Source organism: Nuphar pumila, chromosome 7 (genome assembly GCF_984573655.1).
Source record: "Nuphar pumila chromosome 7, dmNupPumi1.hap1.1, whole genome shotgun sequence".
Classification (NCBI taxonomy): domain Eukaryota; kingdom Viridiplantae; phylum Streptophyta; class Magnoliopsida; order Nymphaeales; family Nymphaeaceae; genus Nuphar; species Nuphar pumila.
The window spans coordinates 48,346,044-48,373,540 of NC_143255.1; the positions used below are offsets into that span (position 1 = coordinate 48,346,044).

The 27,497-nt window shown below is 36.3% G+C and overlaps 1 protein-coding gene across 3 annotated transcripts; it reads left to right on the top strand.

Moving 5' to 3' along the window:
• The first annotated feature begins 9,747 nt into the window (after window positions 1-9,747).
• On the top strand, window positions 9,748-14,719 carry LOC149832183 (calmodulin-like). 3 transcript variants are annotated; one of them, XM_090014347.1, is made up of 4 exons: window positions 9,748-9,849; window positions 13,150-13,307; window positions 14,533-14,613; window positions 14,689-14,719. In XM_090014347.1, the coding sequence occupies exons 1-3, from the start codon at window positions 9,774-9,776 to the stop codon at window positions 14,587-14,589; spliced, it is 291 nt and encodes a 96-aa protein (XP_089870473.1). In that variant the 5' UTR covers window positions 9,748-9,773; the 3' UTR covers window positions 14,590-14,613; window positions 14,689-14,719. The 3 variants fall into 3 exon arrangements, with proteins under 3 accessions (XP_089870473.1, XP_089870472.1, XP_089870474.1); XM_090014346.1 differs by lacking the exons at window positions 14,533-14,613; window positions 14,689-14,719 and adding an exon at window positions 13,827-14,503; XM_090014348.1 differs by lacking the exons at window positions 14,533-14,613; window positions 14,689-14,719 and adding an exon at window positions 13,702-13,824.
• The last annotated feature ends 12,778 nt before the right edge of the window (window positions 14,720-27,497 follow it).

A 27,497-nucleotide genomic window follows, 5' to 3' on the forward strand; every position in this document is an offset into this window, starting at 1 on the left:
TATAGATATGATGAACAGAGTTTTCATACCATATTTGGATAAGTTCATGATAGTATTTATCGATGACATTCTTATTTATTGAACCATAAGAGAGTAACACGAGGAACACCTAAGAATACTTCTGCAGACACTCAAAGAACATCAACTCTACACCAAATTTTTAAAGTATGTATTTTGGTTGGAGTAGGTGTCCTTCTTTGGTCATATTGTATTTAAAGAGGTAATTATGGTAAACCCTGCAAAGATTAATGCAGTCACTAATTGGGCTAGACCTAAGAATCCTATAGAGATTCATAGTTTTTTTAGATTGATTGGGTACTACCGACGAGTCATGAAAGATTTTTTTAGGTTGACAACTACAATGACAAAACCCACTAAGAAAGACGTAAAATTTGAGTTGAATGACAAGTGTGAGCAGAGTTTTCAGAAGATAAAGAAGTGTTTGACCACTACTTCAGTTTTGGTCTTACCTTCTAGATCTGTAGGTTTCACTATTTATAGTGATGCTTCTCACAAAGGTTTAGGTTATGTCCCAGTGTAGTATGATAAGGTGATAGCTTATGTATCTCGCCAACTAAAAACATATGAAGTCAACTATCCAACACATGACTTGGAGCTAATAGTAGTAGTATTTGCCCTTAAGATATTAAGACACTATGTATATGGCGAACAATTTGAAGTTTTACTAACCATCAAAGCCTCAAATACTTGTCTTCGCAGATAGACTTGAACTTTAGGCAGAGAAGATGGCTAAAATTTTTAAAAAATTATTACTTCGAGCTGAAATATCACCTGAGAAAGGCGAATATAGTCGTTGACACTCTTAGCATAAAGTTGAGAGCATTGGCTAGACTCACAGTTTGGGATTTATTTTCTTCAATCGTGCATTAAAAAGCAAAAGTTTAATGCTTACCAAGTCGAGTATTCTTTATGCAAATCATGTTGAGGACAGAATTTGGGAAGCAAATTAAGGAAAATCAACCCTTAGGTCCATAGTAGCCCCGAATTAGAAAGAGAATTTCTGAAAGTGAGGAGTCAAACTTCAAGGTTGATGACCAGAGTCTTTTCACATTTTGTCATAGAGTATGCATTCCTAAGGATGATCGACTCAAAAATCTAATGTTAGATGAGGCACACCAATTTAGATATGCCATCTACCCTAGTAGTACCAAAATGTATCAAAATATGAAAGGTAAAATTCATAATGAATCTTTTTTTAAAGAAGGTAGAATTGTAAAACCACCCGACAACGTCAGGCGAGAAGATAAAAAAAAAAAACAGAATTGGGGAAGATGGTTCCCCCAAATTCAAGAACTGCCTTCCCCCTTATCGCGTGAGGGGGGGGAGATGAGGATAAATCTCACCACCCATGATCAACGGGTGGAGGTGAGGTTTATCCTCACCCACCATTAGGGCTCTATAAAAAGCCCTCTCCTCCACCCATCGATCTACCAAGGGAGCGACAGATTAAGAGAGGTTGAGAAAAAACAAGAAAATTGTAGAGAGAGGGGGAAGCTTACCAAAACCGCTGCTAGCGAGACCAAGTACGTCGTCCTATTCCTTTCTTTCCTTTTTCTAATTGAATAGAGGGTCGACAGTCATGGCTACTGGTGAGTTGCAAGTGAAGAAAAAAAATCCCCTCTGCAACAAAGAGAGAAAGAGAGAGGGTCGACCAGCTAGTTCTAGCTGCTGGCCCCTTTGCAACAGAGAGGGGGAGAGATGGTCAGCTCCGACTGTCGGCTCCTCTTTAATTGAGAGAAAGAGATAGAAGGGGTTGAGCCCCTTCTGTCCCTTTTTATTAAGATCGGGTCTATCTGGGTTGCACCCAGACCAAACCATGCAATATGGGTTGCATCCATATCGAACTAGGTAAGTTAAAAAAATGGTATAAGGTCGAACTGGTTCAGACCAAATAAGTTTGAATTAAAGGGATTATGCACACTAATCTCATTGTAAAAGGCATATGCCATGACTTTAATAAAAGGACTCAAGTCTAATCATAATTTCATGATAATGCATGTTATTTATAAATTATAGCATATATATGTTATCACAAAAGTAATATATTTCTAATATGCATGACATATCACAACTAATATGTGCATATAAATATCTCATTGTAATGCATGGTCATTTTATGCATATTATGCTCACACTCAAGAGCTATCTTTTTAATCATGCGATTACATAACATTAACAATAACATGCAATGCAAAATGAATTATTCATAAGTAAGATTACTTATAATATTCCTTATCTTGAAAATGAATGTTGTGCTATGGTCGTAATTGAGTTTTAAGAGGCTCTATTAGTAAGATATGATCATTACAAAAACATGTTCATATTAATACACAACTTCTTATATTTTGACAAAATTACCAAAATACTCCTCTAGAGTTGACTCGTCAAACCTTGATTTGTATGCTCCTGATTTGACCAAAACTAGAGAACAAGGAGATTTTTCTCTACGATACGAGTCCAACGCAACAAACCTCACTCAATTTTGAGTTTAGAGTGCAAAGTTATGCTTACTTTACTTAATTGAATCTTGGGTACATACAAGAGTAATTTGGTTATTTCAACCCTTATGATTTGACTTGACTCGTCCTAGGTCAAAACATTTGAACCTAAAGTACTAGGTTTACTGAACCTAGTATCAATCCATCTGGGTTTGGTTCAAAACTCAGTTGGATTCTCAAACTTCATACTTGATCACAAGTTGTATCAAGATCCATTTTTGATCTGGATCTAAAACTGTCAGACGGATCCATCCAGTTGTGAGTTGAATATAAATTCAACACTAATCCAGATCCAGAAATGTCAAACTGGATCCGTGCTAGATCCTAACTAGATTCAATTTGATCTGGATCCAGATCTGTCGAATAGGATCCAGACCCAGATTTATCTAAATCTAGTTCTATTGGATCGGTCTAGACTTACTAGATCGAACTAGACCTAGATTCGGTCTGGTTCAAATCAAACCATATCGAAACTGAGAACCGAAACCTAGTTAGACTTGACTCAGTCTGGTTCACACTCAAACCAGTTCAGTTTGATTGAGTTAGTCAGAACCGGTTTGGTTTGATTCAGACTGACCTGTAGAAAAGGCTACCTGGTTCGCGGCCAGAGTGCAGTCACCATGGAGAGTGAGCTACCAGTGATTTAACAATGTAGAGACTCTACATCATTATGTGCTTAGTATGATACAAGTGTGAAGCTTAATGTCATTCTAAGATTGAGATTGAGATTCGTCATTATCATTTTATGATATCACTTGTGAAAGAAAGAGTAAAGCACGAGCTTGAGAATAAGGTTAAATGTAATTAACATCAAATATGGCTTAGGGTTATATTTATATAGTATTTGAGATTCTAAACAATTAGGGATGGTTGAAAGTCATCATGATTAAGATGTAGCATGAACCATGCTAAGATTGAGTTTGAGCCTGACCTCTCAGCTAACTATCGGTGAGGTCCCTGTATTGTTTCACTACAGTGCCTGGTGATCTGGGGTTCACTGAGAGTGTATGATTCATAGTTTGGCCAACATTGTAGAATTGAGGTGTTATACACGGGTTGCTATACCCATGGGCGGCTATGACCGGTATAGCTAACCTATTATTTTAGTTTGGTGCGAGTGAGTATTTGAGAGAGTTAAAAGGAAAAAAATTAAAGCATACAAACCTTCTGTAGTGTGTCAAAAACTAAACTCAAACTAGTAGCTTAGACTCCACTATAGTGGTAAGTTAAAGTTATTATTTGCTTATAATTATTCCTTATTGGGCTATAGACTCACCCCCTATATAATTACAATTGTGTATGATTCATAGTTTGACCAACATTTTATAATTAAGGTGTTCTGTGCGCATTTTTACACCTATAGATGACTATGATCGGTATAGTTGACCTAGTATTTTAGTTTAGTGCGAGTGAGTGATTGGGAGAGTTAAAGGGAGAAAATCAAAATATACAAACCTTTGTGTGGTGCGTTGAAAACTAAACTCAAACTAGGAGCTTAGATCTCATTATAGTTGTAAGTTAAAGTGAATATTTGCTTATAATTATGCTTTCCCTCTGACTCGAACTCTCGAGGTCCTAGATCAAGATTTTATAATTGAACAAATTTTCTGCACTTCTTTCCTTTCCATCCCTTCCCTAAGCTTAGAATTTACCTTCCTACTCCAAATATAGGAGCCTGTCATTCCAAAAATGTTGGATTACCTAACGAGTTCTAAACGGTATTCCCTCTTCTTTTGCTAGTACATTGCATGTTTTTGTATTAATGCAAATTTTTTATAATGGTAGCCATTTCTTGAATCATGGCTTACATTTTTGAAGCTCGGACTCATATCTAACACATGCGACCCAGTTGAGTGAACCAACTCAGTGACTTGAGCGAGGCATGCACGGTTCATTATTTAATTTATTAAAAATAAATAGGAAACTGTTAGAGTCACAATTCTGAAGAACTTCACAAGAGTTTGGTTGAGAGGCACAACTACTGAGAGTCTTAATGAAGAGCAGGATAAAGTAAATGAGCTTGAGCTTCTAGAAGGTCATGATAGTTCAGTTGAAAGAACAATCCATAAGCTCAATAAAGTCCATACGGTTTTATCAAAACAAGATGATAAGGATGAGCAAGTGAAGACTAAGTTTAGAACTCCATATCCTCATGTAATGTTAGCTATTTTGGACGCCCAATGTAATACACATAAAGAGAATCTCTATTCGTAAGTTAGAATAGAAAGAGATAAACCGTGGATGTAGGTTTATATCGAACCACATTAAATTCTTCATGCCTTTGCAATTTGTGCCTTATTGTGTGAGTGGTAGTTTGTTTTACGGTATCAGAGCATCAGGTGTTGCATCGATGGCAAGCTCATCTTTGTTCTCTAACAACACTCAGTACCCAGGAAATCAGGCAGAGACTTCAGGTAATATCAGTATTATTTTACCTCAACCAAATTTTCAATCCGGTCTTCACAATTTTCTAACTACCAAATTAACGGCTAATAATTATTTATTATAGGAGTCACAATTTTTGAAATCAAACGACCTTATTGGTCTGGTTGATGGGTCTAAGCCTTGCCCTATGAAATTCAAGATGGATTCAAATGAAATTAATCCACACTTCATATTATGGCACCGTCAGGATCAACTTTTACTTAGTTGGATCTCATCGTCATTATCGAAATTCGTCCATACTCATGTTGTGGGTCTCTCCACATCCTATGAGGTTTAAAGCTCTTTAAAACTTGCTTATGTTGCTTAGTCTCAAGCCCAAATTATGCAATTGAAAATAGGCCTTTTGAGCTAAAGAAATGCACTCAAAGTGTTGAAGAATACATTCAGGATGCAAAAAGAATCTCGCATTAATTGGCAATTGCTGCCAAACCAGTTTCTAAAGATGACTTAATGGCCCATATCATTCGTGGCCTACCGTCTGAATTTAACTCGTTTCGAACAACCATCTCGACTCGCATCGAACCTATAACACTCACTAAGCTCCATGGACTTCTGTTGATTCATGAAGCCCAACTAAGTGAAAATGAACTTGCTTCTAAGGTGACCGTTCCTACGGTCAACCTATCTACTAGCCAGAATCAAAATCAAAACTCAAATTGGCAAGGCGGGCATCGTGGGAAGAATAATGGAAATCGTGGTAGTTATCGAGGCTGCAATATAGGCTCTCAACCTCGTAGTGAAAAAAGTTATGGGGGCCCTACAAATACGTCAAATAAAGTTGTTTGTGAAGTGTGTGACAAACTAGGTCACATGGCAAGGAGGTGCTTCCAATATGCTTTACTTTATTAGTCAAACTCCCTATAGGCATATCATGCTGCCCTTTGTGATGTATGGTGATGATTGTGGTACCCTAATTTTGGTGTCACTCACCCGTTTGTTCATGGCCTTATAACTTCATACTGGTACCTCGAAGCTCGAGCTAAAAAAATTTGTCGTGTACGTCTAGCTTGACCCAGTCTATGTGTGTGCAACCTTTCACTTTAAGATTGGTGATATTTTGAAAATATCATGATTTTTATGTAGCGTTTAAAAAGTTTATAACTGATATTTTCAAAGTATCCCTCATGCCTGGATATGGTGATCTCATCCCTATTTTCTAGGTTTTTATTTTCTATGCTTTATTATACCTTTTCATTTTGTTTTACGTGCTTTTTTATTTTTCTTAAAAGGGAAATTTTCAAATAACCCAAAGGTTTCTGCCTAATTTGTGCACGTACAAGCCTTACACAGTTTTCAAATGCCCACCAAAGTTTTTTATTGTTTAATCAAATTACCTTAATCATAAACTAACTTTGAGTAGTTTTTGGGTTAACCTAACTTATGTTTTAAAGTTACTATTTTGCCCTAATAATTGGAAAAATAAAATTATTAGTTTTCTCTTATCCTAGGAAAGTAAGTTTGACCAAAACAAAAAAACTAATCACTAAATCATCAAACTCATTGATAGTTATTTTAAAATATATATATATAAATCTTAAATTGCAGTAAGCCAATCCCTGATAGGTATACCCTTAGTAATGGAAGGAATGAGAAGACGACAATGTGTTGTAACACCAAGGCGGGAACCTGGACTCGCGAGAATGTACAAAGCTATTTACGGGAGGACAAGAAGTACAAACACATATCTATTTTACAGAAGGACATTTCTATAAAACACATATCTATCTTTTTAATATATCATTTATATTTTTTATATGTTATTTTATTTTAAAAATCATCATGGGTAACATTGGCATATGAATTATCTCAGGTCTCAAGATATTTTGCCATACACATAGGAACACGCAATGTTGTGTTCGAGGGAGAACACGCAACACCCTATCCCAGTTGGCGGTTTCTGGCAGTGCCTATCACATTGCGTGCTCTGCATCTTTGCTTTTCTCCTGTCCTTGAGAAATAACCTCTTGCCCTCTGTCCCTGAAAGCTCCTGGCTTTCCTCAAGGCTACCCAGTCCCCCTCAATAACATTGGCTGCTTCAATGCCCCACTCATCGTCTTGGGAACTCTAGTTAACACCTTAATCTTGAGCCCATCTCTCAGTCCTTGGGCTCACTCAGTTGTATCTGTATTCGAGCAATAGGTTTAAGATGCCTGAATCTGCTGGTATACTCTGGCAAAGACAAGTCGTTATGCTTCAATTCTATTTTTTTTTTTTTGCATCTTCTATTGTCTAGTCCTCCCGCGCACCTGTATGTTCTCATACTGAATGACATGCGATGCATAGTCGGCAATATCACACCATAAAGTGCATTGTAATAGTTAACTAATTTGGCTATAACTAAGTCTTTCCCAATGGATCTAGATAGGGGTGGCTATTTGGCCGGCCCTTCCCAGCCTGACCTTGGTTCCTTAAGGGCTTGATAGGCCTGGCCTGAACCCAGATGCGCTGAAAGCTTGTCCTGAGTAATGTTGGGTTTGGGCAGAACCCAGGTTGTATCGGGCTTGGCCCTTTACGCCTCACCAGTAAATGGGAAGGGCAGTGTTGGGCCCATTGGGTTTTGATTTTGTTCTAGCCCTAAGTGAGGACCGTTTGCTAGTTGGACTTGGCGAGGCCAGAATTTAATCAGGCCTTGGCTGCAAAAAGCAACCCACTACCCAATTCATCTACCCATTATGCCAAATTGTCATTATATAATGGAAAACTTAAGTCTCATTATATAATGGAAAACTAACTACACAAAAACCTATTTTGGTTTCATCCTCATGGAAAGCTTTGAAAAGATTCACCAACCATGCCAAGAAGAGCACAAATACTGAGCAAGACTTGCATAGGTTTCAGTTTTCTGAGCCCAGATGAACTTAGACATTTGAAAACCAGCCAAATCATCAAAAGGATTAAGCATAAACTTGTTTTTTACCCTTTTAAATCGTAAATAGGTCAATTGTAATTAAGTTTTGCCCAAGGATGCAAATGGACTGGATCCAATATGCCACTTTTATGATTTGTTGTTGTTCCGACTTTAGTTGGATTTGACCTTTTTTTATGTATTTAACCGATCCAGATCCAATCCATGTACATCCGAAATCCCCGCATCAATTACGTGAGAAAATGGTATATGTGGGATCATTCTCTCACAAACGAGGGTCCAAGTAATAATGCTCTTCAGTCATAATGTCATTCTCCCCAAAACCCCAAAACCAAAGCTTTTATGTTGATAAAAATCAACAAAATTTTAAAGAGTTAAATATGAAAATAAACCATACGGATTTTTTCTTTAATTAAGAGAGAGATGCGATAATGTCATTCTCCCCAATATATAGTAAAAAGATCAGGTGCAAGATTGCACAAATATTTGTGCATTAAGCACCTGATCACCCTCCATTTTGAGGAAGGCAGGTGTGGAGCCCAAGACTTGATGGAGGGTGATCGGGTGCTTAATGCACAATTTTTGTGCAATCGTATTGCACCCGAACCAGACTCCAATATATACGGTTTATTTCATGATTAACTTTTACTATTTCATATTTTTCAAAATTTTATCATTAAAAACACAAATATCATAATAAATTCGTAAAATGTTATTTAAAACAATTCCATTGTAATGTTTAAAACTAACATGATATGTTATATGTCACATGTTTTCTCCTCTCTATTTTTCAGATATTACACCATTTGTCATTGCATGATAGAATAGGAAAATTTTCAAATACCTTCTAAACGTCTAATTCATGGGCCCACCAAACGTTTCAGAATGTGTAAATGCCCATCAAAGTTTTTACCTGAGCTAATCAAATGACTCTTAATTTAATTATCTCTAATTAATTCAGTTATATATATTTTTACATAATCATGCTACCCATATGTTTTGCCATATGAGGCCTAGTTTTTAGGAAAATGCATTTAGTTTGGGTTCAAATATTTATCAGGTCAGTTATTGAGGAACCAAACATACCGCTGTTAGTAGGCCGAGTAATTGTTGGGTTGATTGGCTTACTTAAATTAGATATATATATATATATATATATATATAAGTGAGTTTGATGATTGAGTTATTAGTTTTTTGTTTTAGTCAAACTTACTTTCTTAGGATAAGAGAAAACTAATATATTTTTTTTTTCTAATTATAAGGCAAAATAGTAACTTCAAAATATAAGTTAGGTTAACCCCAAAACAACTCAAAGTTAGTTTATGATTAAGGTAATTTGATTAAACAATAAAAAACTTTGGTGGGCATTTGAAAACTGTGTAAGGCTTGTACGTGCACCAATTAGGCAGAAACCTTTAGGTTATTTGAAAAATTTCTTTTTAAGAAAAATAAAAAAATACGTAAAACAAAAATAAAAGGTATAATAAAGCATAGAAAATAGGGATGAGATCGCACGAGGGATACTTTGAAAATATCAGTTATAAACTTTTAAAAAGTAAAAATCACGATATTTTCAAAATATCACCGATCTTAAAGTGAAAGGTTGCACACACATAGACTGGTCAAGCCAGACGCACACGGCAATTTTTTTTAGCTCGAGCTTCGAGGCACTAGTATGAAGTCGTAAGGCCACGAACACACGTGTGTGCCAGCTTGCTGCGATGACCGCAGATGAGAGACGCACGAACTCGCTAATCTCCTCACACCGTCAGATTCTCACGACAGACATAGAGATTTGGACACGTGTACACCTTAGAATTCCTGGAGTCGCAATTTTCCATTTTTTGGCGCCCAAGAGAGCAGAGAAGAGTCAGAATGGGATAAAAGGAGGAGCTCTGCGAGCATTCTCGCGTGCTCTGCTGCGTTAAAGGGGAAGATCAAAGATGGCGGAGCAGCTAACGGAGGAGCAGATCGCCGAGTTCAACGAGGCCTTCAGCCTCTTCGACAAGGACGGTGATGGTAAGGCCTCCATGTTCCTCTTCCCTCTTGTTGTTTCTCGTCTTCCTGCTCATTGTTTCCGTCGGGATCTTGCGAAACGGAGCGATCTAGGGTTTTATCTTCGAATTCTCGTTGTGTTTATCTTGTTCTGAGTGATTTGATGCTAAATCTGGCTAATCGGGCCCTCATTGCAACCATCATCTTTAAAATATAGAGTTCCGGTGCGAAAGAGAGAGCGTTTGTAGTTTTTTTTCCTGTTCTCGTTGAGTTTGTATTGTTCCGAACAGTTCGAAACTAAACCAGGACGGATCTTCCCCTAGCTTGAAATGTAGCAAAATGTTAGTTTAGGCGGGAAATGGAGGAATCTAGGTTTTTTCTGTTCTCGTTTTCGTTGTATTTATCTCTTTCCGACGTTTTGAAGCTGAGCCTGCGGGATTTGTGATCTCATTGCATTGATCCTCCGGAAAATGTAAAGGTATTTTCAGTTAAGGATTGAACGAGGAGTTTAGGTTTTTTTCCTTTATGTTCTGGTTGTGTTTGTCTTTCTTCCGACGCGTTTGACTTTAAATCTGTTTGAATCGTTTATTCTCTTGGAAAATGTAGCATAAGTGTAAGTTTAGGCGGGAAATAGAACGATCTAGTGTTTGTTTTGTTTCGCGCGTTTTGGACTTGAGTGTTGATGAATGCTTCGTCTCATTTCAACGATCATCAGGAAAATGTTGTGAAACATTAACTCAGGCATGAAATGGAGGGTTGCTGTTCTTGTTGTGTCAATCCTTTGGAAAATGTTGGAAAATTATATTTTAGGTGCGAGTTTTTTTTTTTTCAAATATCTGCAATGCTTTGGAACTGATAAAGGATCTTTCATAAATGTTTGCTTTGGCTTGAGTTTTGGTATGGATATTTATGTTCTTTTTTTCCAGTACATCATAGTGAGCTAGTTCTTTGCTGATCTTACGAGGGTTATCTAGAAATATGTGATAGATTTTGCTTTGAACTCCATCTTCTTGCTCAAGAAATTGATCCATCTTGCACACTTTGAGCAAAAATGGAGAGGTGTCGGGTTCAAGCCTTGATTCTCCACCTATGTCACATGGGTGCTGGAGCGGGTGCGAGTGCGGGGATTCGGCACTTCCAAAAAACCCGGGTGCGGGGGTGCGGCAGGGGAATATATATATATATATATATATATCTATATATATATATATACATTTTTTCTGGTGTGTTTGTTTGAAGACTTGTTACCCACGTTCTGCTTGTGTACTTCAGCTCAACAAGACAAAATTGATGAACCGAAAGGATTGACAATCTGATCGACCAAGCCTGCTGCGTTCTGCTGACTGTCATGATTCAATCATGTATGAAACTCCCTGGTCTTCACGAAAAAAAATATAAGCAAAAGGTTTGACGTGGTTTGTTGGAGAGAGAGTCTTCAGGAGCCCTACGGCGCCACTGCCACGCCACTGCCTAGGGTTCTTCAAATTTCATTTTATATACAGTTGCACACAGATGACAGCTAAAAGAAATTTATTGGATTTGACATGTGGAAAAGAGAGGTCTACACAAGGCTACGACTAGAGCACCCATCTCGTCAGGAGAAAAGTGAATCCTAATAGCCACCAAGGCTCTACTCTACCACCACCATTATCATTTATTATGGAGAGAGAAAATCCTTGACGAAAAAGGATTTGGTTGGTTGAAGCATAAAGACTTCAAAAGGCTCTTGAATTTTGGTTTTAATTTTTGAGGAAGATGGATCATCATTTCCAAGTTAACAGTATGTTTTCCAATGCTGTGAATTAATTGTTTGGAGGCAGGAATAGCATGGGATGCCAACAAAGCTCGTCAGATGTTGTGGACACAAGTGCCCCTTTATAAAACAAGAGCAGCAGCAGCAAGCAGCTGTCCATTTTTTTTTTTAAATTCTGCAGCCCATTTCGTGGGTCAATTTAAAAAAAAAAAATCCAAACAAAAATAGACTGAAATAACCCTGGGTGCAGTGAACGCACCCAGGATTGGGTTGACTGCACCCGATGCTGCACCCGCACCCGCACCCGCACCTGCACCTGCACCTGCGTCGAGTCGCGTCGACGCGGGTGCGGCACCCTGCTAGCCAAATCCATGTGACTCCACTTATTCATGTATTTTAAAGTTCATTTTGGATTGAGTGTTTGCTCTCTTTTCTTGAACATACAGAAAATCTAGTTACTTTTTGGTTTAGACATGAGTTACTGCTTTTCTTTTTGTAAAATATGAAGATTTTTTTTAAACCAGGTATTAGGGCCTATTTGGGATTGGTAGCTGGGATGGGCGTTTATGGAGTTTATGCATATGAGGAAGTGACAGCTGCTTTGCCAGCTACCACGAGGTGGTAGCTGCCAAATCCATCCTTTAGTGTAAATACAAAGGAGAAAGGGCCTCACTTCCCATCCCAAATGCATAAACGCCCATCCTAGCGATGAGATTCCAAACGGGACCACCATGGGCGTTTGACCAAGATTTTGCCTCGGGAACACCAAATGCATAAACGCCCATCCCAGTGCCGAGATTCCAAACAGGCCCTTACTGTCATTTCTTGATCATCTAGATTTTGGTTTTGGCATGGATTTCTGCATGCTTCTGGTTTTATTTTTTAATATCTTGTAAATATTTTCTACAGCATGCAGTGGTTAAGTCTCTGCATTTTCCTGCGATAGCACATTCTTAAAAAAAAATCAAATTCATAAAGCTTAAAGGAAAATGGAGTAATCTAGTTTATGCTTTTGTATTTCTAGCTTTATTTTTTAATATGTAAGCATGCTCCTCTAGAAATCTAGCCAAATTCAGTGCATATTAATAAGTTATTTATCAGTTTGTGGGAAGTCATTAGCAACTTTCCCAAATTTTCTTTCTTCAAGTATTTTGCATTCTTCAACTTCAAGGTTTGTTTTGTATCGTATACTTCAAACAAAATCTTTAGATGGGTGTTTCTTTCTTATGTTAATCCTTTTGAAAATCTAGATACATTTAACCATATATTTTTGGATCTCTCCCTCTCTCAAGAGTATGATGGTAACCTATATGCTATGATTTTTTTGAATGTGTTCATATTCTTTAATTTCTATTTCAAGTATGAACTTATAAAAAATGGTTCAACCTCGGGGTTTGTGTTCATCTTTTCATGTGTGTGTTTTATTTTTATCTCTAATTCTCTATAATTTGTAAATTTATTTGATGGTTCTGGACTAAGAATAGTCTTTCCCCAACATTCTTGCAGATACAAACTTGGATATCATATGTCACGTCATTCTTGTTTTTATTTGTTTTTCTCTTCGCATTTAGGGTGCATCACCACAAAAGAATTAGGAACTGTTATGAGATCTCTGGGGCAAAATCCAACTGAAGCTGAGCTTGTGGACATGATCAATGAGGTTGATGCTGATCAAAATGGCACCATTGACTTTCCGGAGTTCCTTAATTTAATGGCGCGAAAAATGAAAGTGAGTTTAGTTTTACAATATTTCTTAATGTGATGTTCGGAAGTTACATACTTACATTTATGATGCTTATATTATTGTTTTCTGATCTTACTGTTGGGTTTTATCATTCTTCTTTCTTTTTTAGTGTACCTATAACCAAGAGATCTGTAAAAATCACTCTTATTTGAATCACCATGTCTTTTTTTTATTTAAATCATCAATATAATATCTGACTATGTTAAAGTTATACTACATGCTTGACCATCTCCCTTTTTAAGCCCCCATCTTCACAATTGATTCTTTGGTTATTTTGATTTGATGTTTCCAAAATTTGTAGAATTTGATAGCTGTTGTTTCACATCCTTTTGAACTTTTTGATAGAAAGTTAATACAAACCATTTTTCTATTTTTACAGGGGGAAAACTGATTAAATATACCACAAATTCATAAAAGTTTGCCTATTTCTTTTTTGTAACTTGCTACTGATGAAAAAACACAATAAAATCTAACATAAATTTTTGGTTTACTTTAATTATGCAGGACTTTGTGACTGTTTTTTGGATTGATTGCTTTTGTACGTTGGGGTTTCTTACCAGTCTACCCTTGAATAAATGTGGAAATTATCAGCATTGCTTGTTTGACTTTGAGCTCTCTCTCTCTCTCATGCACACACATATTGTACTGCCTAAAATTTAATTTATGAATTGTATGAACTCTCAATTGCATACTTTGTGCTTCATCAACTTAGCAGCATCAGGAACTAATGACATATAACTAAGGCTAACCACTAAACCATCCATGTCCGGATTAAGCTAGTATTAGCGTTAGAAGCACTTAAATGTCGAAATAAGGAACTTTAGTGCATTGTTGCTAATTAGATGCTAAGCAGATTCTGATTCACATTGGCTTGTTGGTTGGTTTCTTTGTTCTTCCAAGATGACAAGAACCTCTGCTTGAAGAGTGCTTAAAATTTCAGTAGTCTACATTCTTCATGACCGAGGGATGAGTAGATCATGGTATTAGCTATCTCAACACAATTACAATGAACATGAACAAAAAATTTTCGAAGTTTAAAAGCTGCTAGAGAGATTCTTCAGATCAAAGGCAAAATTGAACACACCCTAGTTTTATTTGGTTGGCTTTTATACGTCATGTCCTTGATTCATGTCACGTTGTACTTTTCATTAGTAGATCCTGATATATTCACATTTTGTGTTTTTTTTTCTTTTGCCCTTCACATTTAAAGGATACTGACTCGAAAGAGGAGCAAAAGGAGGCTTTCAAGGTCTTTGACAAGGATTAAAATGGTTTCATTTCTGCAGCAGAGGTAAGTTGTGCCGAGTCCTTGAACATGTGTGTGTGTCTTCTTATCAACATTCATTTGATGCTAAAAAATGTGCAGCTGCGGCGATGATCAATCTTGGGGAGAAGCTCGTTGAGGAGATGATTCGTGAAGCAGATATGGACGGAGATGGCCAAGTTAACTATGAGAAGTTTGTGAGGATAATGTTGGCCGAGTGATGTTTACAAGAGAGGAGATTCAAGCCAGAGGTCCAGTTGGTTTATCCTATTTTTTGATTGCCTTGTTAGAAAATCGTGTGGGCTTAAGCACGTACGTTGAACCATACATCGTAAGTCTGTCTTAAGTTGGTTTGGTTCATGTAGTTTAATTCGAATGAGCCCTGTGGTATCTTATATGAAACACTATGTGGAGAGACCTGCCTTGTTTGGAACTCTATAATGGGTTGAGTTGATACAATGTCTTAAATACATTAGGTTATGGTCTCCAAACCTTATATTAATGCCCCTTTCAGACTCTTCATTGTCAAAAAGTGATTCAGTCTCTCTCATCAGGTTCAGAGAAAGGAAATGACCAAATATAAAGGTTTTGAAAGATCATACCCGTCAACGATCAATCAGAGCGCTATGGATTTAGGTATTGCTTCTGTTTTTTGTTTTGTTCTATTTTTTATTTCAATAGTTCAACGAGAGCATGTTATCAATCATGTTTTAGTTTTCGGTGGATTTATAATCCAACAATTGGTATCAAAGCGTATGTTTTCGTTGAATAGTTGAAAATTTTATGATTTCATATATATTTTTTGTTTTCATGGCGATGATCCGTTATGATTGCGGATCATTATCGAACGACATGGGGGTTCTATCCCCATTGGGATTGCCAGACATGAAGAGCTATCGAGCCCTTCGTATGGTTACCGATTTAATGGGAGGGCTTTTTTTTATCGTTGGATTGTCGTCAGGTGGTACAGGGGGCTTACCCTTATTTTGACCACCGGATTGACAAATGATTGGTTTGATTGCTTGAAAGTCAAGGCTTATACTCTTTTTGTTTTGTTATTTTACTAGCCCTGGAGTCGGTTGTTGGACCTCGATCGAAAGGGTTATGATGTCCCCTTCTGACCATCACTGGATAGCGGTTTACCTTTTATAGTCGTTTGGCGAACTGTTATTGGATCGCAACGCCGAACATGCATTTGGCTGCCATAATATTTTGATCGGTGTTACCTTTCGGTCATTGACGTTGAGCCTCTCAACTGGATCGATCGTCCACCCGCCTGACATCTTGATTTACTTCGATCGTCAATCGATAGGGATTCAACGTCGGGATTGACTCGATGATGTTCTATGACTTCGTCCTGTTTTATTGCAGGATAGTTTTGGGCTGACGGTAATCGGGATTTATTTTCATCTTTGCTGGCATCGAGGGTTAATCTTGACCATCGTCGGAAAGATTCTGCACATGCTCGTTGAGGACTGCAGTCGTTTTGGGGTCATCGTAAGATTGGCAGTGACAACCTTCAGGTTTGGCCCTCTGTCGACGACTGATGGTGTTTGGTTTAGCCGTTGATTGGTGGGAACCAACCAATTTTTTTCGGCCATTGCTGTTTTTTTTTTTTTGCAGGGCTGGTTCGATTTCCCTTCAACTGAGTCCAGGATTAGTTCAACGCCATCTGCCGACTCAGTCCGGTAGGGCGATTCATATATCGACCTCGGGTCGGGTCAGGCTCTTGTTTTAGGCCGATTCGACCATTAGGTGCAGGTCGTATTGACTGCATGTTGGTTTATCGGTTCAGGCCTCACATGATATTGGAATCGAGCGGGTCCCCTGTTTGGTTCTAGCTGATTGAGCGCCTTCTCGACTATGTCAGGTTTGACTCAATTCAAGGCAGCATTGGGGGTGGGGTGTTTGGCAGACCCGATTCAGCTTAATTTGGTTACGGGGATTGAACCAAGTTCTTTTTGTGCAGGGTTAAAGGATTGCTTTCCGGTTCAACTCCATGAGTTTAGCGGGTTGAACTCGGTCAGTTTTAGACCCTTTTGAATTTGACCTATCGGTACAAGCCTTCTATGGGTCGAGACTTTGATGGATCCGACCAAAAGGCTCAGGGTTTGATCTGTTTTGGGTCAGATCTACTTCGTGACCTGCAGGTGGGTTCGTTCGGGCTTGACTGGTCGAATATGTGCACTCAACCTTTATATGGTTATTTGGAGCACTTTATGGGTCACTTTGGTGGGTTGATATTTAGTTACGTTTTGGCACATACATATTATTGTGTTTGCTTTACTTTTCATATGCACTTATCAACATTTTTGAACGTTGGTATTGTTTTTCATTATATGTCATTGATATTGTTTTTTATTATGTGTTAGGTATTTTAAATTGAATTAATTGAATCAACATGTTGCCAAAGTAATCTATTGTGATGGCTATATGTTTGTGGTTCATGCGAATAGTGATCGGCCCAAAGGAAGATTATTATTTGGTTGAGCCCAAATGTATACTTTTAATAATGAATATGAGACAATCATTTAGTTTTTCATGTGAATAAGAAGTCGGTCCAAAGAAAGGCTCGTTGTTTGACTGACTGGTCATATTTTGATTACTGTATTGAGAGTACCACTTACAAGTTGACACTTATATTCAAAGACTAAGTGTTTATGTTGTGTTAGGTATCTTGTGATGGGTTTCACCATTATTTGAATGTGTATCTTTTATGTTATTGCATGTGAATATATCATGGTGATGTCTCGTCTTGCTTTAAAATTTAATGCACTAAAGTTAGGGTTGTTTGAGGACTTACTCGTGCATTTGGTTTTGATATCCCTTCTTATATAGTACAACCAATTTAAGGTAAGTTATAACTGTTAGAAGAAAAAATGGATTCTTAATGAGCTTATTTTACACTGTATACAAGAAGAGGATATGACGAAGTAAGAGAAGATCGAAAGTGTTCATCTGACAGTAATATCTAAGGATATGTTAAAAAAAAAATATTAAGAAAGCTGCAGTTGACCTTCAATCGCAGAAGAAACAGAAAAGACATCAAGATTCAAAGTCTAGTTTGTTTTGCAAAAGGGTGCTTCACATGGAAAAGGTCTTTACCAAGTATTATGCTTGACAGAGAAGAAATGTACGCTCCTTATTTTGGTTTGTTCTGAAGTTAATTTGACTTATGTGCTCAAACACACTTGATGAATGGATTTTGGTACTACCAGTCACATAAGTGTGTATTTGCAGGATTGCCTAAGTTGCCGACTACCAATTGATGTTGTAAGATTCATCTATGTAAGTGATGACAAAACAGTTGAAATCGAGACAATAGGGACATTTAGGTTATCATTAAAGATTGTTTTTTTTTAGATTTAAAAGAAACATTTATTGTGTTGTCTTTTAGGCAAAATTTAGTTTTTATTTTCATTTTGGACAAATACATTTATTTTTTGTTTATTTAGAAATAATGAATTAAATTATTTCTTGACTCAAATCTTATTGGAATCGATTGTTTATCTACAATTGACAACCCTTATATGCTTGATACTATTATCTCGTTTAATGAAACATTGCAAATAAGTTCTCGTGGTATAAAACTAAAATTAACAAATGAGAATTCTGTTTTGTTATCACATAAGCTCTTAAGCCATATTTTTAAACAAAGAATTAAAAGGCTTGTGTCACGTGAGATTCTTGGTTCTTTTGATTTCACTGACTTTCAGGTTTGTGTTGGGTGTATAAAAGGAAAACAAACAAACATTAGGAAATTAGGTGTTGAAAGGGGAAAAACGTCTTAGAACTAATCCATAAAGATATTTGTGGACTCTTTCTTACAGTTTCTTGAAATGGCTAACAATATTTTATTACGTTCATAAACGGTGATTTTCGTTATGAGTACTATATTTAATTCATGAAAAGTTTCAGTTCTTGGATGCGTTCAAATTGTATAAGGCCGAAGTTGAAAACCAACTTATGAAAATAATTAAGGTCAGTCAGATTTGACCGTGGTGGTGAGTACTATAGCATATATGATGGATCGCGTGAACAACTTCTAAGGCCTTTTGCTAGGTTTTTAGAAAAATGTGAAATTGTCTCTCAGTATATCATGTCAGGCACCTATAGCATGAATAATATTGCTGAAAGACAAAGCAAAACTCTTAAAGATATGGTAAAAAGTATGATTTTTTATTATACCTTAACAGAGTTTCTCTAAGGAGAAGCATTAAAGATTGCATCCTATGTTTTGAATAGGGTACCCTTTAAAGCAGTAACCAAGACCTCATATGAATTGTGGACATTTCGAAAGCCTAGTTTAAAACATTTTCATATTTGAGGATGTCCAGTTGAGGCTAGGCTATATAAAAATAAACTAGATTCCAGAACAGTTAGCTACTATTTTGTTGGGTATTTTGAAAGGTTTAAGGGTTATAAGTTTTATAATCATGCGAATACGTCTTTTTTGAAACAGAAAATGCTTGTTTCTTTAAGGGTGCTGAGTTTAGGGAGAGTGATAAAGTAAAAGACATTGCCTTTGAAGAAAAGTCGCTCTCTTCCTACATTTGTGGATGACAACGATCAAATTTTTATTCTTAACATTGTTTTTTGCAAATTCGGATCAAGGTAATGTTTTAGATCTCCTTACCCAAAATCAAGCTTTTACTCCTGAAGTTCAAACTCAACAACCTCAAGAATCACTTCAATAACTTGTGCCATTAAGAAAATCCACTAAACAGAAAAGGACAATTTTGGATGATTATATTGTCTTTCTACGAGAACATGAGGGTGATATTGTCCTAATAGAAGATGATCCAATCAACCTCCATCAAGCCATATAAAGTTTTAACTCTCAAAACTGGATTGAAGCAATGCATGATAAGATTAAATCCATGAATGACAATGATGTGTGAGATTTTGTCCCATTACCTGAAGATGTAAAACTCATTGGTTGTAAATTAATATTTAAAACTAAAAGGAATTTAAAGGGTAATGTGGAAAGATATAAGGCTCGACTTGTTGCAAAAGGGTTTACTCAAAGGGAATGCATTGACTATACAGAGACTTTCTCTTCGATTTTTATGAAAAACTCTTTTAGGATTATGATGGCACTTGTAGCTCATTATGACTTAGAGCTGCAACAGTTAAAATTGCATTCCTTAATGGAGATATCGATGAAACAATATACATGGTCCAACCAAAATATTTTGTCTCAGACAATGTCAAGAAAATGATTTGCAAACTAAAAAAATTCATTTATGGACTTAAGCAAGCCTCCCGTCAGTGGTATCATAAATTTCATCAAATTGTCCTCATTTGGTTTGTAAAATAGATAGCTAAATAAGCTAATTGATGTCTCGAGGAGGATGCAAAATCAATGTGGAATAAGACAGCGGGTTGCATGCGAAAGGTGACAAAGGAGGTTTTGGGTGAGTCTAAAGGCGGTGCACCGCTAGGTAAGGATACATCATGGTGAAACGAAGATGTCAAATTAGCTATCAAGGTTAAAAGAGAGTATTATAGAAATCTAAGTAAGAGTCGTGATAATGAGAATTTGGATAAGTATATGGTAGCAAAGAAGGAAGCTAAAAAAGTAGTTTGAAACACGAGGGATAAGGTATATAAGGAGGTCTATGATAAGTTGGATACCATGGAGGGCGAAAAGGATATTTATAGACTTGCAAAGATGAGAGATATGAATTCAAGGGATCTGAGTATGGTTAGATGTATCAAAGATGAAACACAAATGATTTTAGTTAAAGATGAGGAGATTAAGGAGAGATGAAAAGATTATTTTGATAAGCTATTTAATGAAAGACATGCTCAGGATCTTGGAGACTTCTCTATTCCTTTTCATGAGATGAATTGTGACTTCATGCGCAAGATTCAAAAGAAAGAAATTGCAGAGGCTTTGAAGAAAATGCAATCCAGAAAGACAGTTGTCTCGGATGGTATACCTATCGAGACTTGAAAATGCTTGGGGGAGAAAGGTTTAGTATGGTTGACAAATCTTCTTAACAAGATTTGACAGACAAATAAGATACCTAATAAGTGGAGGAAGAGTACTTTGGTGTCTCTCTATAAGAATAAGGGTGATATAAAAGATTGCACAAACTATCGTTGTATAAAACTCATGTGTCATACTATGAAACTTTGGGAGAGGGTGATTGAGTATAGGTTGTGGAAGGTTGCCATGATATTGGAGAATCAATTTGGTTTTATGTCTAGAAGATCAACTATGGAAGCTATGCATCTTCTTAGACAACTTATTGAGAGATATAGAGAGGGGAACAAAGATTTACATATAGTTTTTATTGATTTGGAGAAGGCATACGATAGAGTACCTAGGGATGTTCTCTGGTGGACAATGATGAAAAGTATCTCTCTCAGGTACATTAGTGTAATTAAAGATATGTACGAAGGAGTAATAACCAATGTTCGCACTTGTGGAGGGGTGGCAAACAATTTTCATATAACGGTTGGGTTACATCAAGGATCTGCATTAAGTCCTTTCCTTTTTGCTATAATGATAGATGAACTTACGAGATCAATTCAAGAAAATGTGTCGTGGTGTATGTTGTTTGCTGATGATATTGTTTTGATTGATGCGTCTAGAGCTGGGGTTAATGCTAAGTTAGAATTATGGAAACAGACTTTGGAAGCAAGTGGTTTTACATTGATTAAGAGTACGACAAAATATATGGAATGTTGGTTTAGTAAGCAACGAAGTAGTGACGATAGTGTAGTGAAGCTTGGTGAGCAACAAATAGCGGTGGATGACTGTTTCAAATATTTGAGATCTATCATTCAAAAGAATGGAGAAATTGATGGAGATGTAAATCATAGGATTAAGGTTGGGTGGATGAAATGGAAAAGTGCAACTGGAGTGTTGTGCGATCGTAGAATGTCATTGAGGTCGAACGGGAAGTTCTATAGGATGACAATTAGACCCGCTTTATTATATGGTACGGAATGTTGGGCTGCCAAGAGACATCATTTTCAAAAAATGAGTGTAACTGAGATGCGTATGCTTCGATGGATGTGTAGAAATACACTAAAAGATAAGATTCGGAATGAGGAAATACGTAAGAAGGTCGGCATTGCATCCATTGAAAACAAGAGGAGGGAGAATCATTTACGATGGTTTGGGCATATTCGACGAAGGCCTAATGACGCTCCTGTTAAAAGAGTGGAGAAATGGGAAAATCTTTTAGCTAAAAGAGGTCGGGGTAGGTCTAAGAAGACTTGGATGGTGATGATAAGAAAGGATATGAATGCTTTGAACCTCATCGAGGACATGACATTCGATAGAAATGATTGGAGGATAAGGATTCGTGTGGAGAACCCAAAATGATTTTCCTTTTGGTTCATTTCGCCGACCCCAATTGTTTAGGATGAAGGCGTTGTTGTTGTTGTTGTTGTTGGTTTTGAGATGAATGTGATTGATAAATGCATATACCATAAGTTCAGTGAGTAAATTTATTTTTCTAGTTTTGTATGTGGATGACAAATTGTTTGCTAGAAATAATATAGGCAAACAGATTTCTGACAAAAAATTTGAAATGAAAGATATTGGGGATGCCTTTTTTGTATTAGAGATACAAATGCATTGAGACCATTCTTGGGGTATTTTTGGATTATCACAAAAGAGTTATATCGAAAGGATTGTGGAAAAATATGACATGAAGGAATGCAAATTGGGGGTACTCTCGTTGCAAAATGAGACAAGTTTAGTTTCACTCAGTGCTTCAAACATCAGTCTGAAATTAAAGATATGGAACAAATTTTCTATGCATCTGTTGTGGGGAGTTTTATGTATGCTCAGGTATGTACGTGTTTGGATTTACCGTACGTTGTTGGGATGTTAGGCAAATATCTTAGTAACCCAGGTATGAATCATTGGAAAGCAACCAACCAGGTTATGCAGTATTTGCAAAGAACAAAAGGTTACATGCTCAGATAGAGGAAGTCAGATCAGTTGGAGATCATTGGGTATTTTGATTGTGATTTTGCGGGATGCCAAGATAGTCGCAGATCCACGTTAAGCTATATATTTTTTTTGGTCGGAGGAGCTATTTCCTGGAAGAGTGCCAAGTAGACACTCATTGCTTCTTTCACCATGGCAATATAAATCGTTGCTTGTTATGAGGCATCCAACCATGTGATATGGCTACGTAATTTTGTCATTGGTCTGCGGATTTTGGATAATGTTGAAAGATTGCTTAAGTTATTTTGTGATAATAATTCAGCAGTGCTATATTTCAATAATAACAAGAACTCATCTAAGTCAAATCATATTGACATTAAGTTTCTTGTTATTAAAGAAAGAGTGCAGAATGATCAGATATTGATAAAACATATTAGCACAAATTTCATGATTGCGAATCTGCTTACTAAAGGTTTGCTAACCAAGGTTTTTCATGAGCATATTGCTCGCATGAGTGTTTTATCATTTTATGATATGTTGGTTTAGTGGGAGTTTGTATTTAGTTTTATGATATAATAAAATTCTCTTTTACCACTTTGGTATAAAGGTAAAGTTTTAGTTGCATTCTGTACTCATTATGTTGTGATCTCATTAAAGTTTTTAGAAAAGACCAGTTGAAAATAGGTATGTTTAATCACATTGCATGTAATTTTCATGTTTCACATCCATACTTGATCTATGTCATTTGGTTGTGTCAATATACATGATCATTGATAGATCGAATTACGTTATTTGTAATGAAAAACGCTTTGGTTCTATGTTGACATGATCAATGGACCGGATTGGTAGAGATATCAATTGATAAGACAATATTTGTGAGCTCATAAGGTTACAATGTGTGATTATAAGGTTATGTATGTGGCCCAAGTAGGGGATTGTTAAAAAATCGTGTGGGCTACATACGTTGGACTACACATCATAAGTCTGTCTTAGGTTGAGGACTAGTTCATGTGGTCTAATCCGGATGAGCCCTGTAGTATTTCAAATGGTATGAAACACTATGTGGAGGGACCTGCTCTGTTTGTAACTCTATAATGTGTTGAGTTGAGACATAATCCTAAATACATTAGGTTATAGTCCTTAAACTTTATATTAAGGCCCCCACTCTTCAGACTCTATTGTCAGAAAGTGATTCAGTGTCTCTCATCAGGTTTAGAGAAAGAAAATGACCAAATATACAGGTTTTGAAAGATCATACTCGTTAACGATCAACCAAAGCGCTATAGATTCAGGTATTGCTTCCACTTTTGATTCTGTTCTATTTTTTATTTCAATAGTTCAGCGAGAGCATGCTATCGATCATGTTTTAGTTTCGGTAGATTTATAATCCAACATGCCTTAGCAATGGAACACCCATACTTGTTTTTGCATCCTTTTTGGAATTCTACTTTCGGATTAGGGTGTGTTCTCTGTTTTAGCTATATATGATACTATTATGATAGATCTTCCATGTATACTGGAATTTCCATCATTTTGATCGTGATATCCTGCTCATCTGTTTCGTTTTTCAACATCATTTGAACAATATTAAAATGCCTTTTAGTTTCCTCTTATTGCTTCAGCAAGTGATCTGAGTTTTGAATTATCGAAGGACATTTGGTTTTGTTTTAACGTTAGGACATTTGGTTCTGATTTAACTTTTTAACCTTCTCGAGCATGCCTGTTGCGATGCTGTTTTGGTAGTCGGTAATGTATTGACAAACTTTAGCTGAGGGAAAATCTTGTAATATATCCTTTCTTTCTTAGGGATATCTAGGGAAAATAATGGCATGTTTAAGATATAAAATTTTAGAAGTATGCAAAGCATAAACTTCAAACCATGATAAAGTGACAATAATATCATGACAAATTTGTGATAATATGAGAATATCACAATTTTATTATTTTTGAAATATCGCAACAAAATTATGATATTTTCAAAACCTCCCCAATAATATTTGAAATTATGATTAGAAATAGTGATTCCTTCAACAATGTAAAACAACTTGCCCGAGACTTTTCAGTTTTTGATTTAATAAAGGTTTATATTTGGTACTACCTGTGGTACCACACTATCTAATACTTGCATTGCTTTTCTAATTTTTGATTGAATGTTTTTTGCGAATAACACTATAAATATATATTTGTTGTTGAGGATGGGGATTGTGCTGTTTGGCCCTTTAAAAATTCATTCTTTTAGGTGTTTTATGCTAGATTTGAAAATCAAATATATTTATCAAGATATTTTATTTTTAGCGAAATTCTTTATGCTCGAAAGGAGCCTGTCACTTACCAAAAAATGTTGAATTAGATCCAAAATGAGTCTTACCATACTCCAAATTGGAAAGAGCCATCTTACAAATCTTATATTGTTACCTAATGCAACGTTTGTATTCCCATCTATAAATCCCATATGACAAAATTACCATGAAACTAGAAGCATCAAATAAACTTGAAATTCCTAGGCCTACTCGTCAAGCGAACCTAGCGAGCTTAGTATTTGTTGTCCGTCGGTCTAAGCTTAATTGTTGATCTCTCAAAGCAAACATTTTTTTATGACCCATTACATGTGATCATGCATAATATTCATATTTTATTTATCTTTATTTATGCATGATTCATGATAAAATCATATTAAAAATTCATGATTATTGTTGTTTTCGAGGTTTTGTTTTAAATCATTTTTTTTGAGAAAATATCGCATTTTCTAATTCAGCCCTGCATTTTTAGTAATTTAGAATTTTCATAATTATAATTTGGCTAGATTAGGACTTAATAACTAATTTTAATTAGTTTATAAATTTTTTTAATTTTTTCTCAAAAACATATTTTTTGAGAAGAGCCTTTTTGAAAATTATTGAAAAATCTTTAGACACTTTTTGAAAAAATGGTTTTTAACCTAATTAGGGATTATAAATAATATTTTAGAAACACATTTTTAACCTATGTAGCATGTGCCTCTCTCTCTCTCTCTTCTCTGCCTCCCATTTTTTCTTTTTCCCTTCTTTTTGATCGTCGGGCTGTCTATCTTTTTCTTTGCTTCGTTTGCTTTTCACTCCTTCTAAACCTCCTTGTAGTCGGTTTCTCGCATTTCCTCTGCCCGAGAAAAGGCTGAAGTCAGTTTCGGTGTAAGAAGGTAAAAACCATCATGTTTTTTCTTGTTTCATCATAATTTGTAGTTTTTGCATCTTACCAATCATAGCATTGCATGTAGTTTTTGTTTATTCATGTTATATTCATCACATCTAATTTAGATTTATCATATTTTTATCAAAAAATAAAATATAAAATATTATATTTAGCTTCGTCTATTTTAATTATTTTTATTGATCTACGTGTAGGTTAATAATATTTTAATTGAATTGGTAGTTGTAGCGTAGAGTTTCTGATATGTTCACAAGTTGCAGTTTAGTTTAATTCTAGATTTAGGTTTAGATTAGACTTAGTGTTTTCATTTTTATTAATTAATTAATTAAAAAATTTCTTTGTATTAGCCAATTACGGTATTAGCATTAGTTTTCAAGTCTTTTTAGTTTTAGGTTCATAGATTTAATGTTTCCTATAAATACAACAATAGATTGGTCATTTTATTAGCAAATCAAAGTCATTTCTTTGCATACAACGTTTTATTTTTTATCAATCGATTTTTAATCAGTGCATTTTATTTTGATTCGAAGCATAGTTGCGTGAATTAACATCAATTACGAGTTTTCTCATTGACCTTAATGTCGGTTCACCCGTAGCATGATTCAGCAATCCACGCTAAAATCACTTACGTCTTTTTTTGTTTGATAGTTATGTAGATGTTTTCCCTATTCAGTTGACTTAGATTGGTGTAGATGTAGTTTTAATATTAACAATTCTTATTCAGCAACATATAGTTTCAATTTCTCTATGAATTAGAGTATTAATTAAGTTTAGTCACATTATTGTTTTGATTTAATACACTTAGTGTCACAAACCTATTTCCTTTAACGAGCCAGTGCGGCGCGACGGTCCTTCCTCACCGTCGTAAGCCAACTTACCGCTCGCTTGCCAGTCGCGGAAGCTTGTAATCGGAGAGCAAGAGAAAATGGAGGGAGAAGAATTGCAATCACAACGAGGGTGAACAAAAGAAAGTTCAATGCATTTGATTCATTCACAATTTTGCCTGCAGGCTCTTACAGTTCAAATATACGGGCTGCCTTTTCGGCGTATTAATTCACCTGAACCGGGCAATTTACATCAGACTCAATAAAAGCAAAACAGACTTTAGATGCAATTTTATAATGTAGGTCACAAGGGAACATGCTCCCCCTTCAAATCATGCGGCGTCCTCGACGTCATCTGTTTCATGGTAAGCCTTGAGTTCAGTCGGGTAACGACTGTTCATCGAGAATGCTGGCTCCCACGTAGGTTTCACAGTCTCCTCCCACTGCACTAGGTACCTCTTCGCTTCGCTCAAGTAGTTAACCTTATATGATGAAGGATCTGACTGAGGTGCTTCTCGGCCTGTTATGTTGTCGGGGACCTCTGCATTATGAGAGCGTGTTGTGACAGTGCATTTCAGATTTTCATCGTCTGGATGAAACTACTTGAGGTTTCACACGTTGAACACTGGGTGCCCTTTAAAATATAGGGGCAACTCCAGCTTGTACGCTAGTTTGCCCACTTTCTTTGTGATGGTGAATGATCCTTCATACTTTTTGCTCAGTTTGCGGTGTAGCCCACGAAAGATGCATGTGCGACCAAGATAAAGCTTCACCAACACTTGGTCTCCAACTTGGAACCCAGCGGGCCGACAATGCTTGTTCGCCCACTTCTTCATTTTCTTTGTCGCCTTATATAAGAATGCTTTCGCCAACTCATTCTGCTTGTGTCAGTCTCGAACAAATTGATAGGTGAAGGATGACCTTTCCTTTTCTTGCGCGACAAGAGTGTACAGGGTCAGCGGCTACTGCTCCGTGGTTATTTCGAA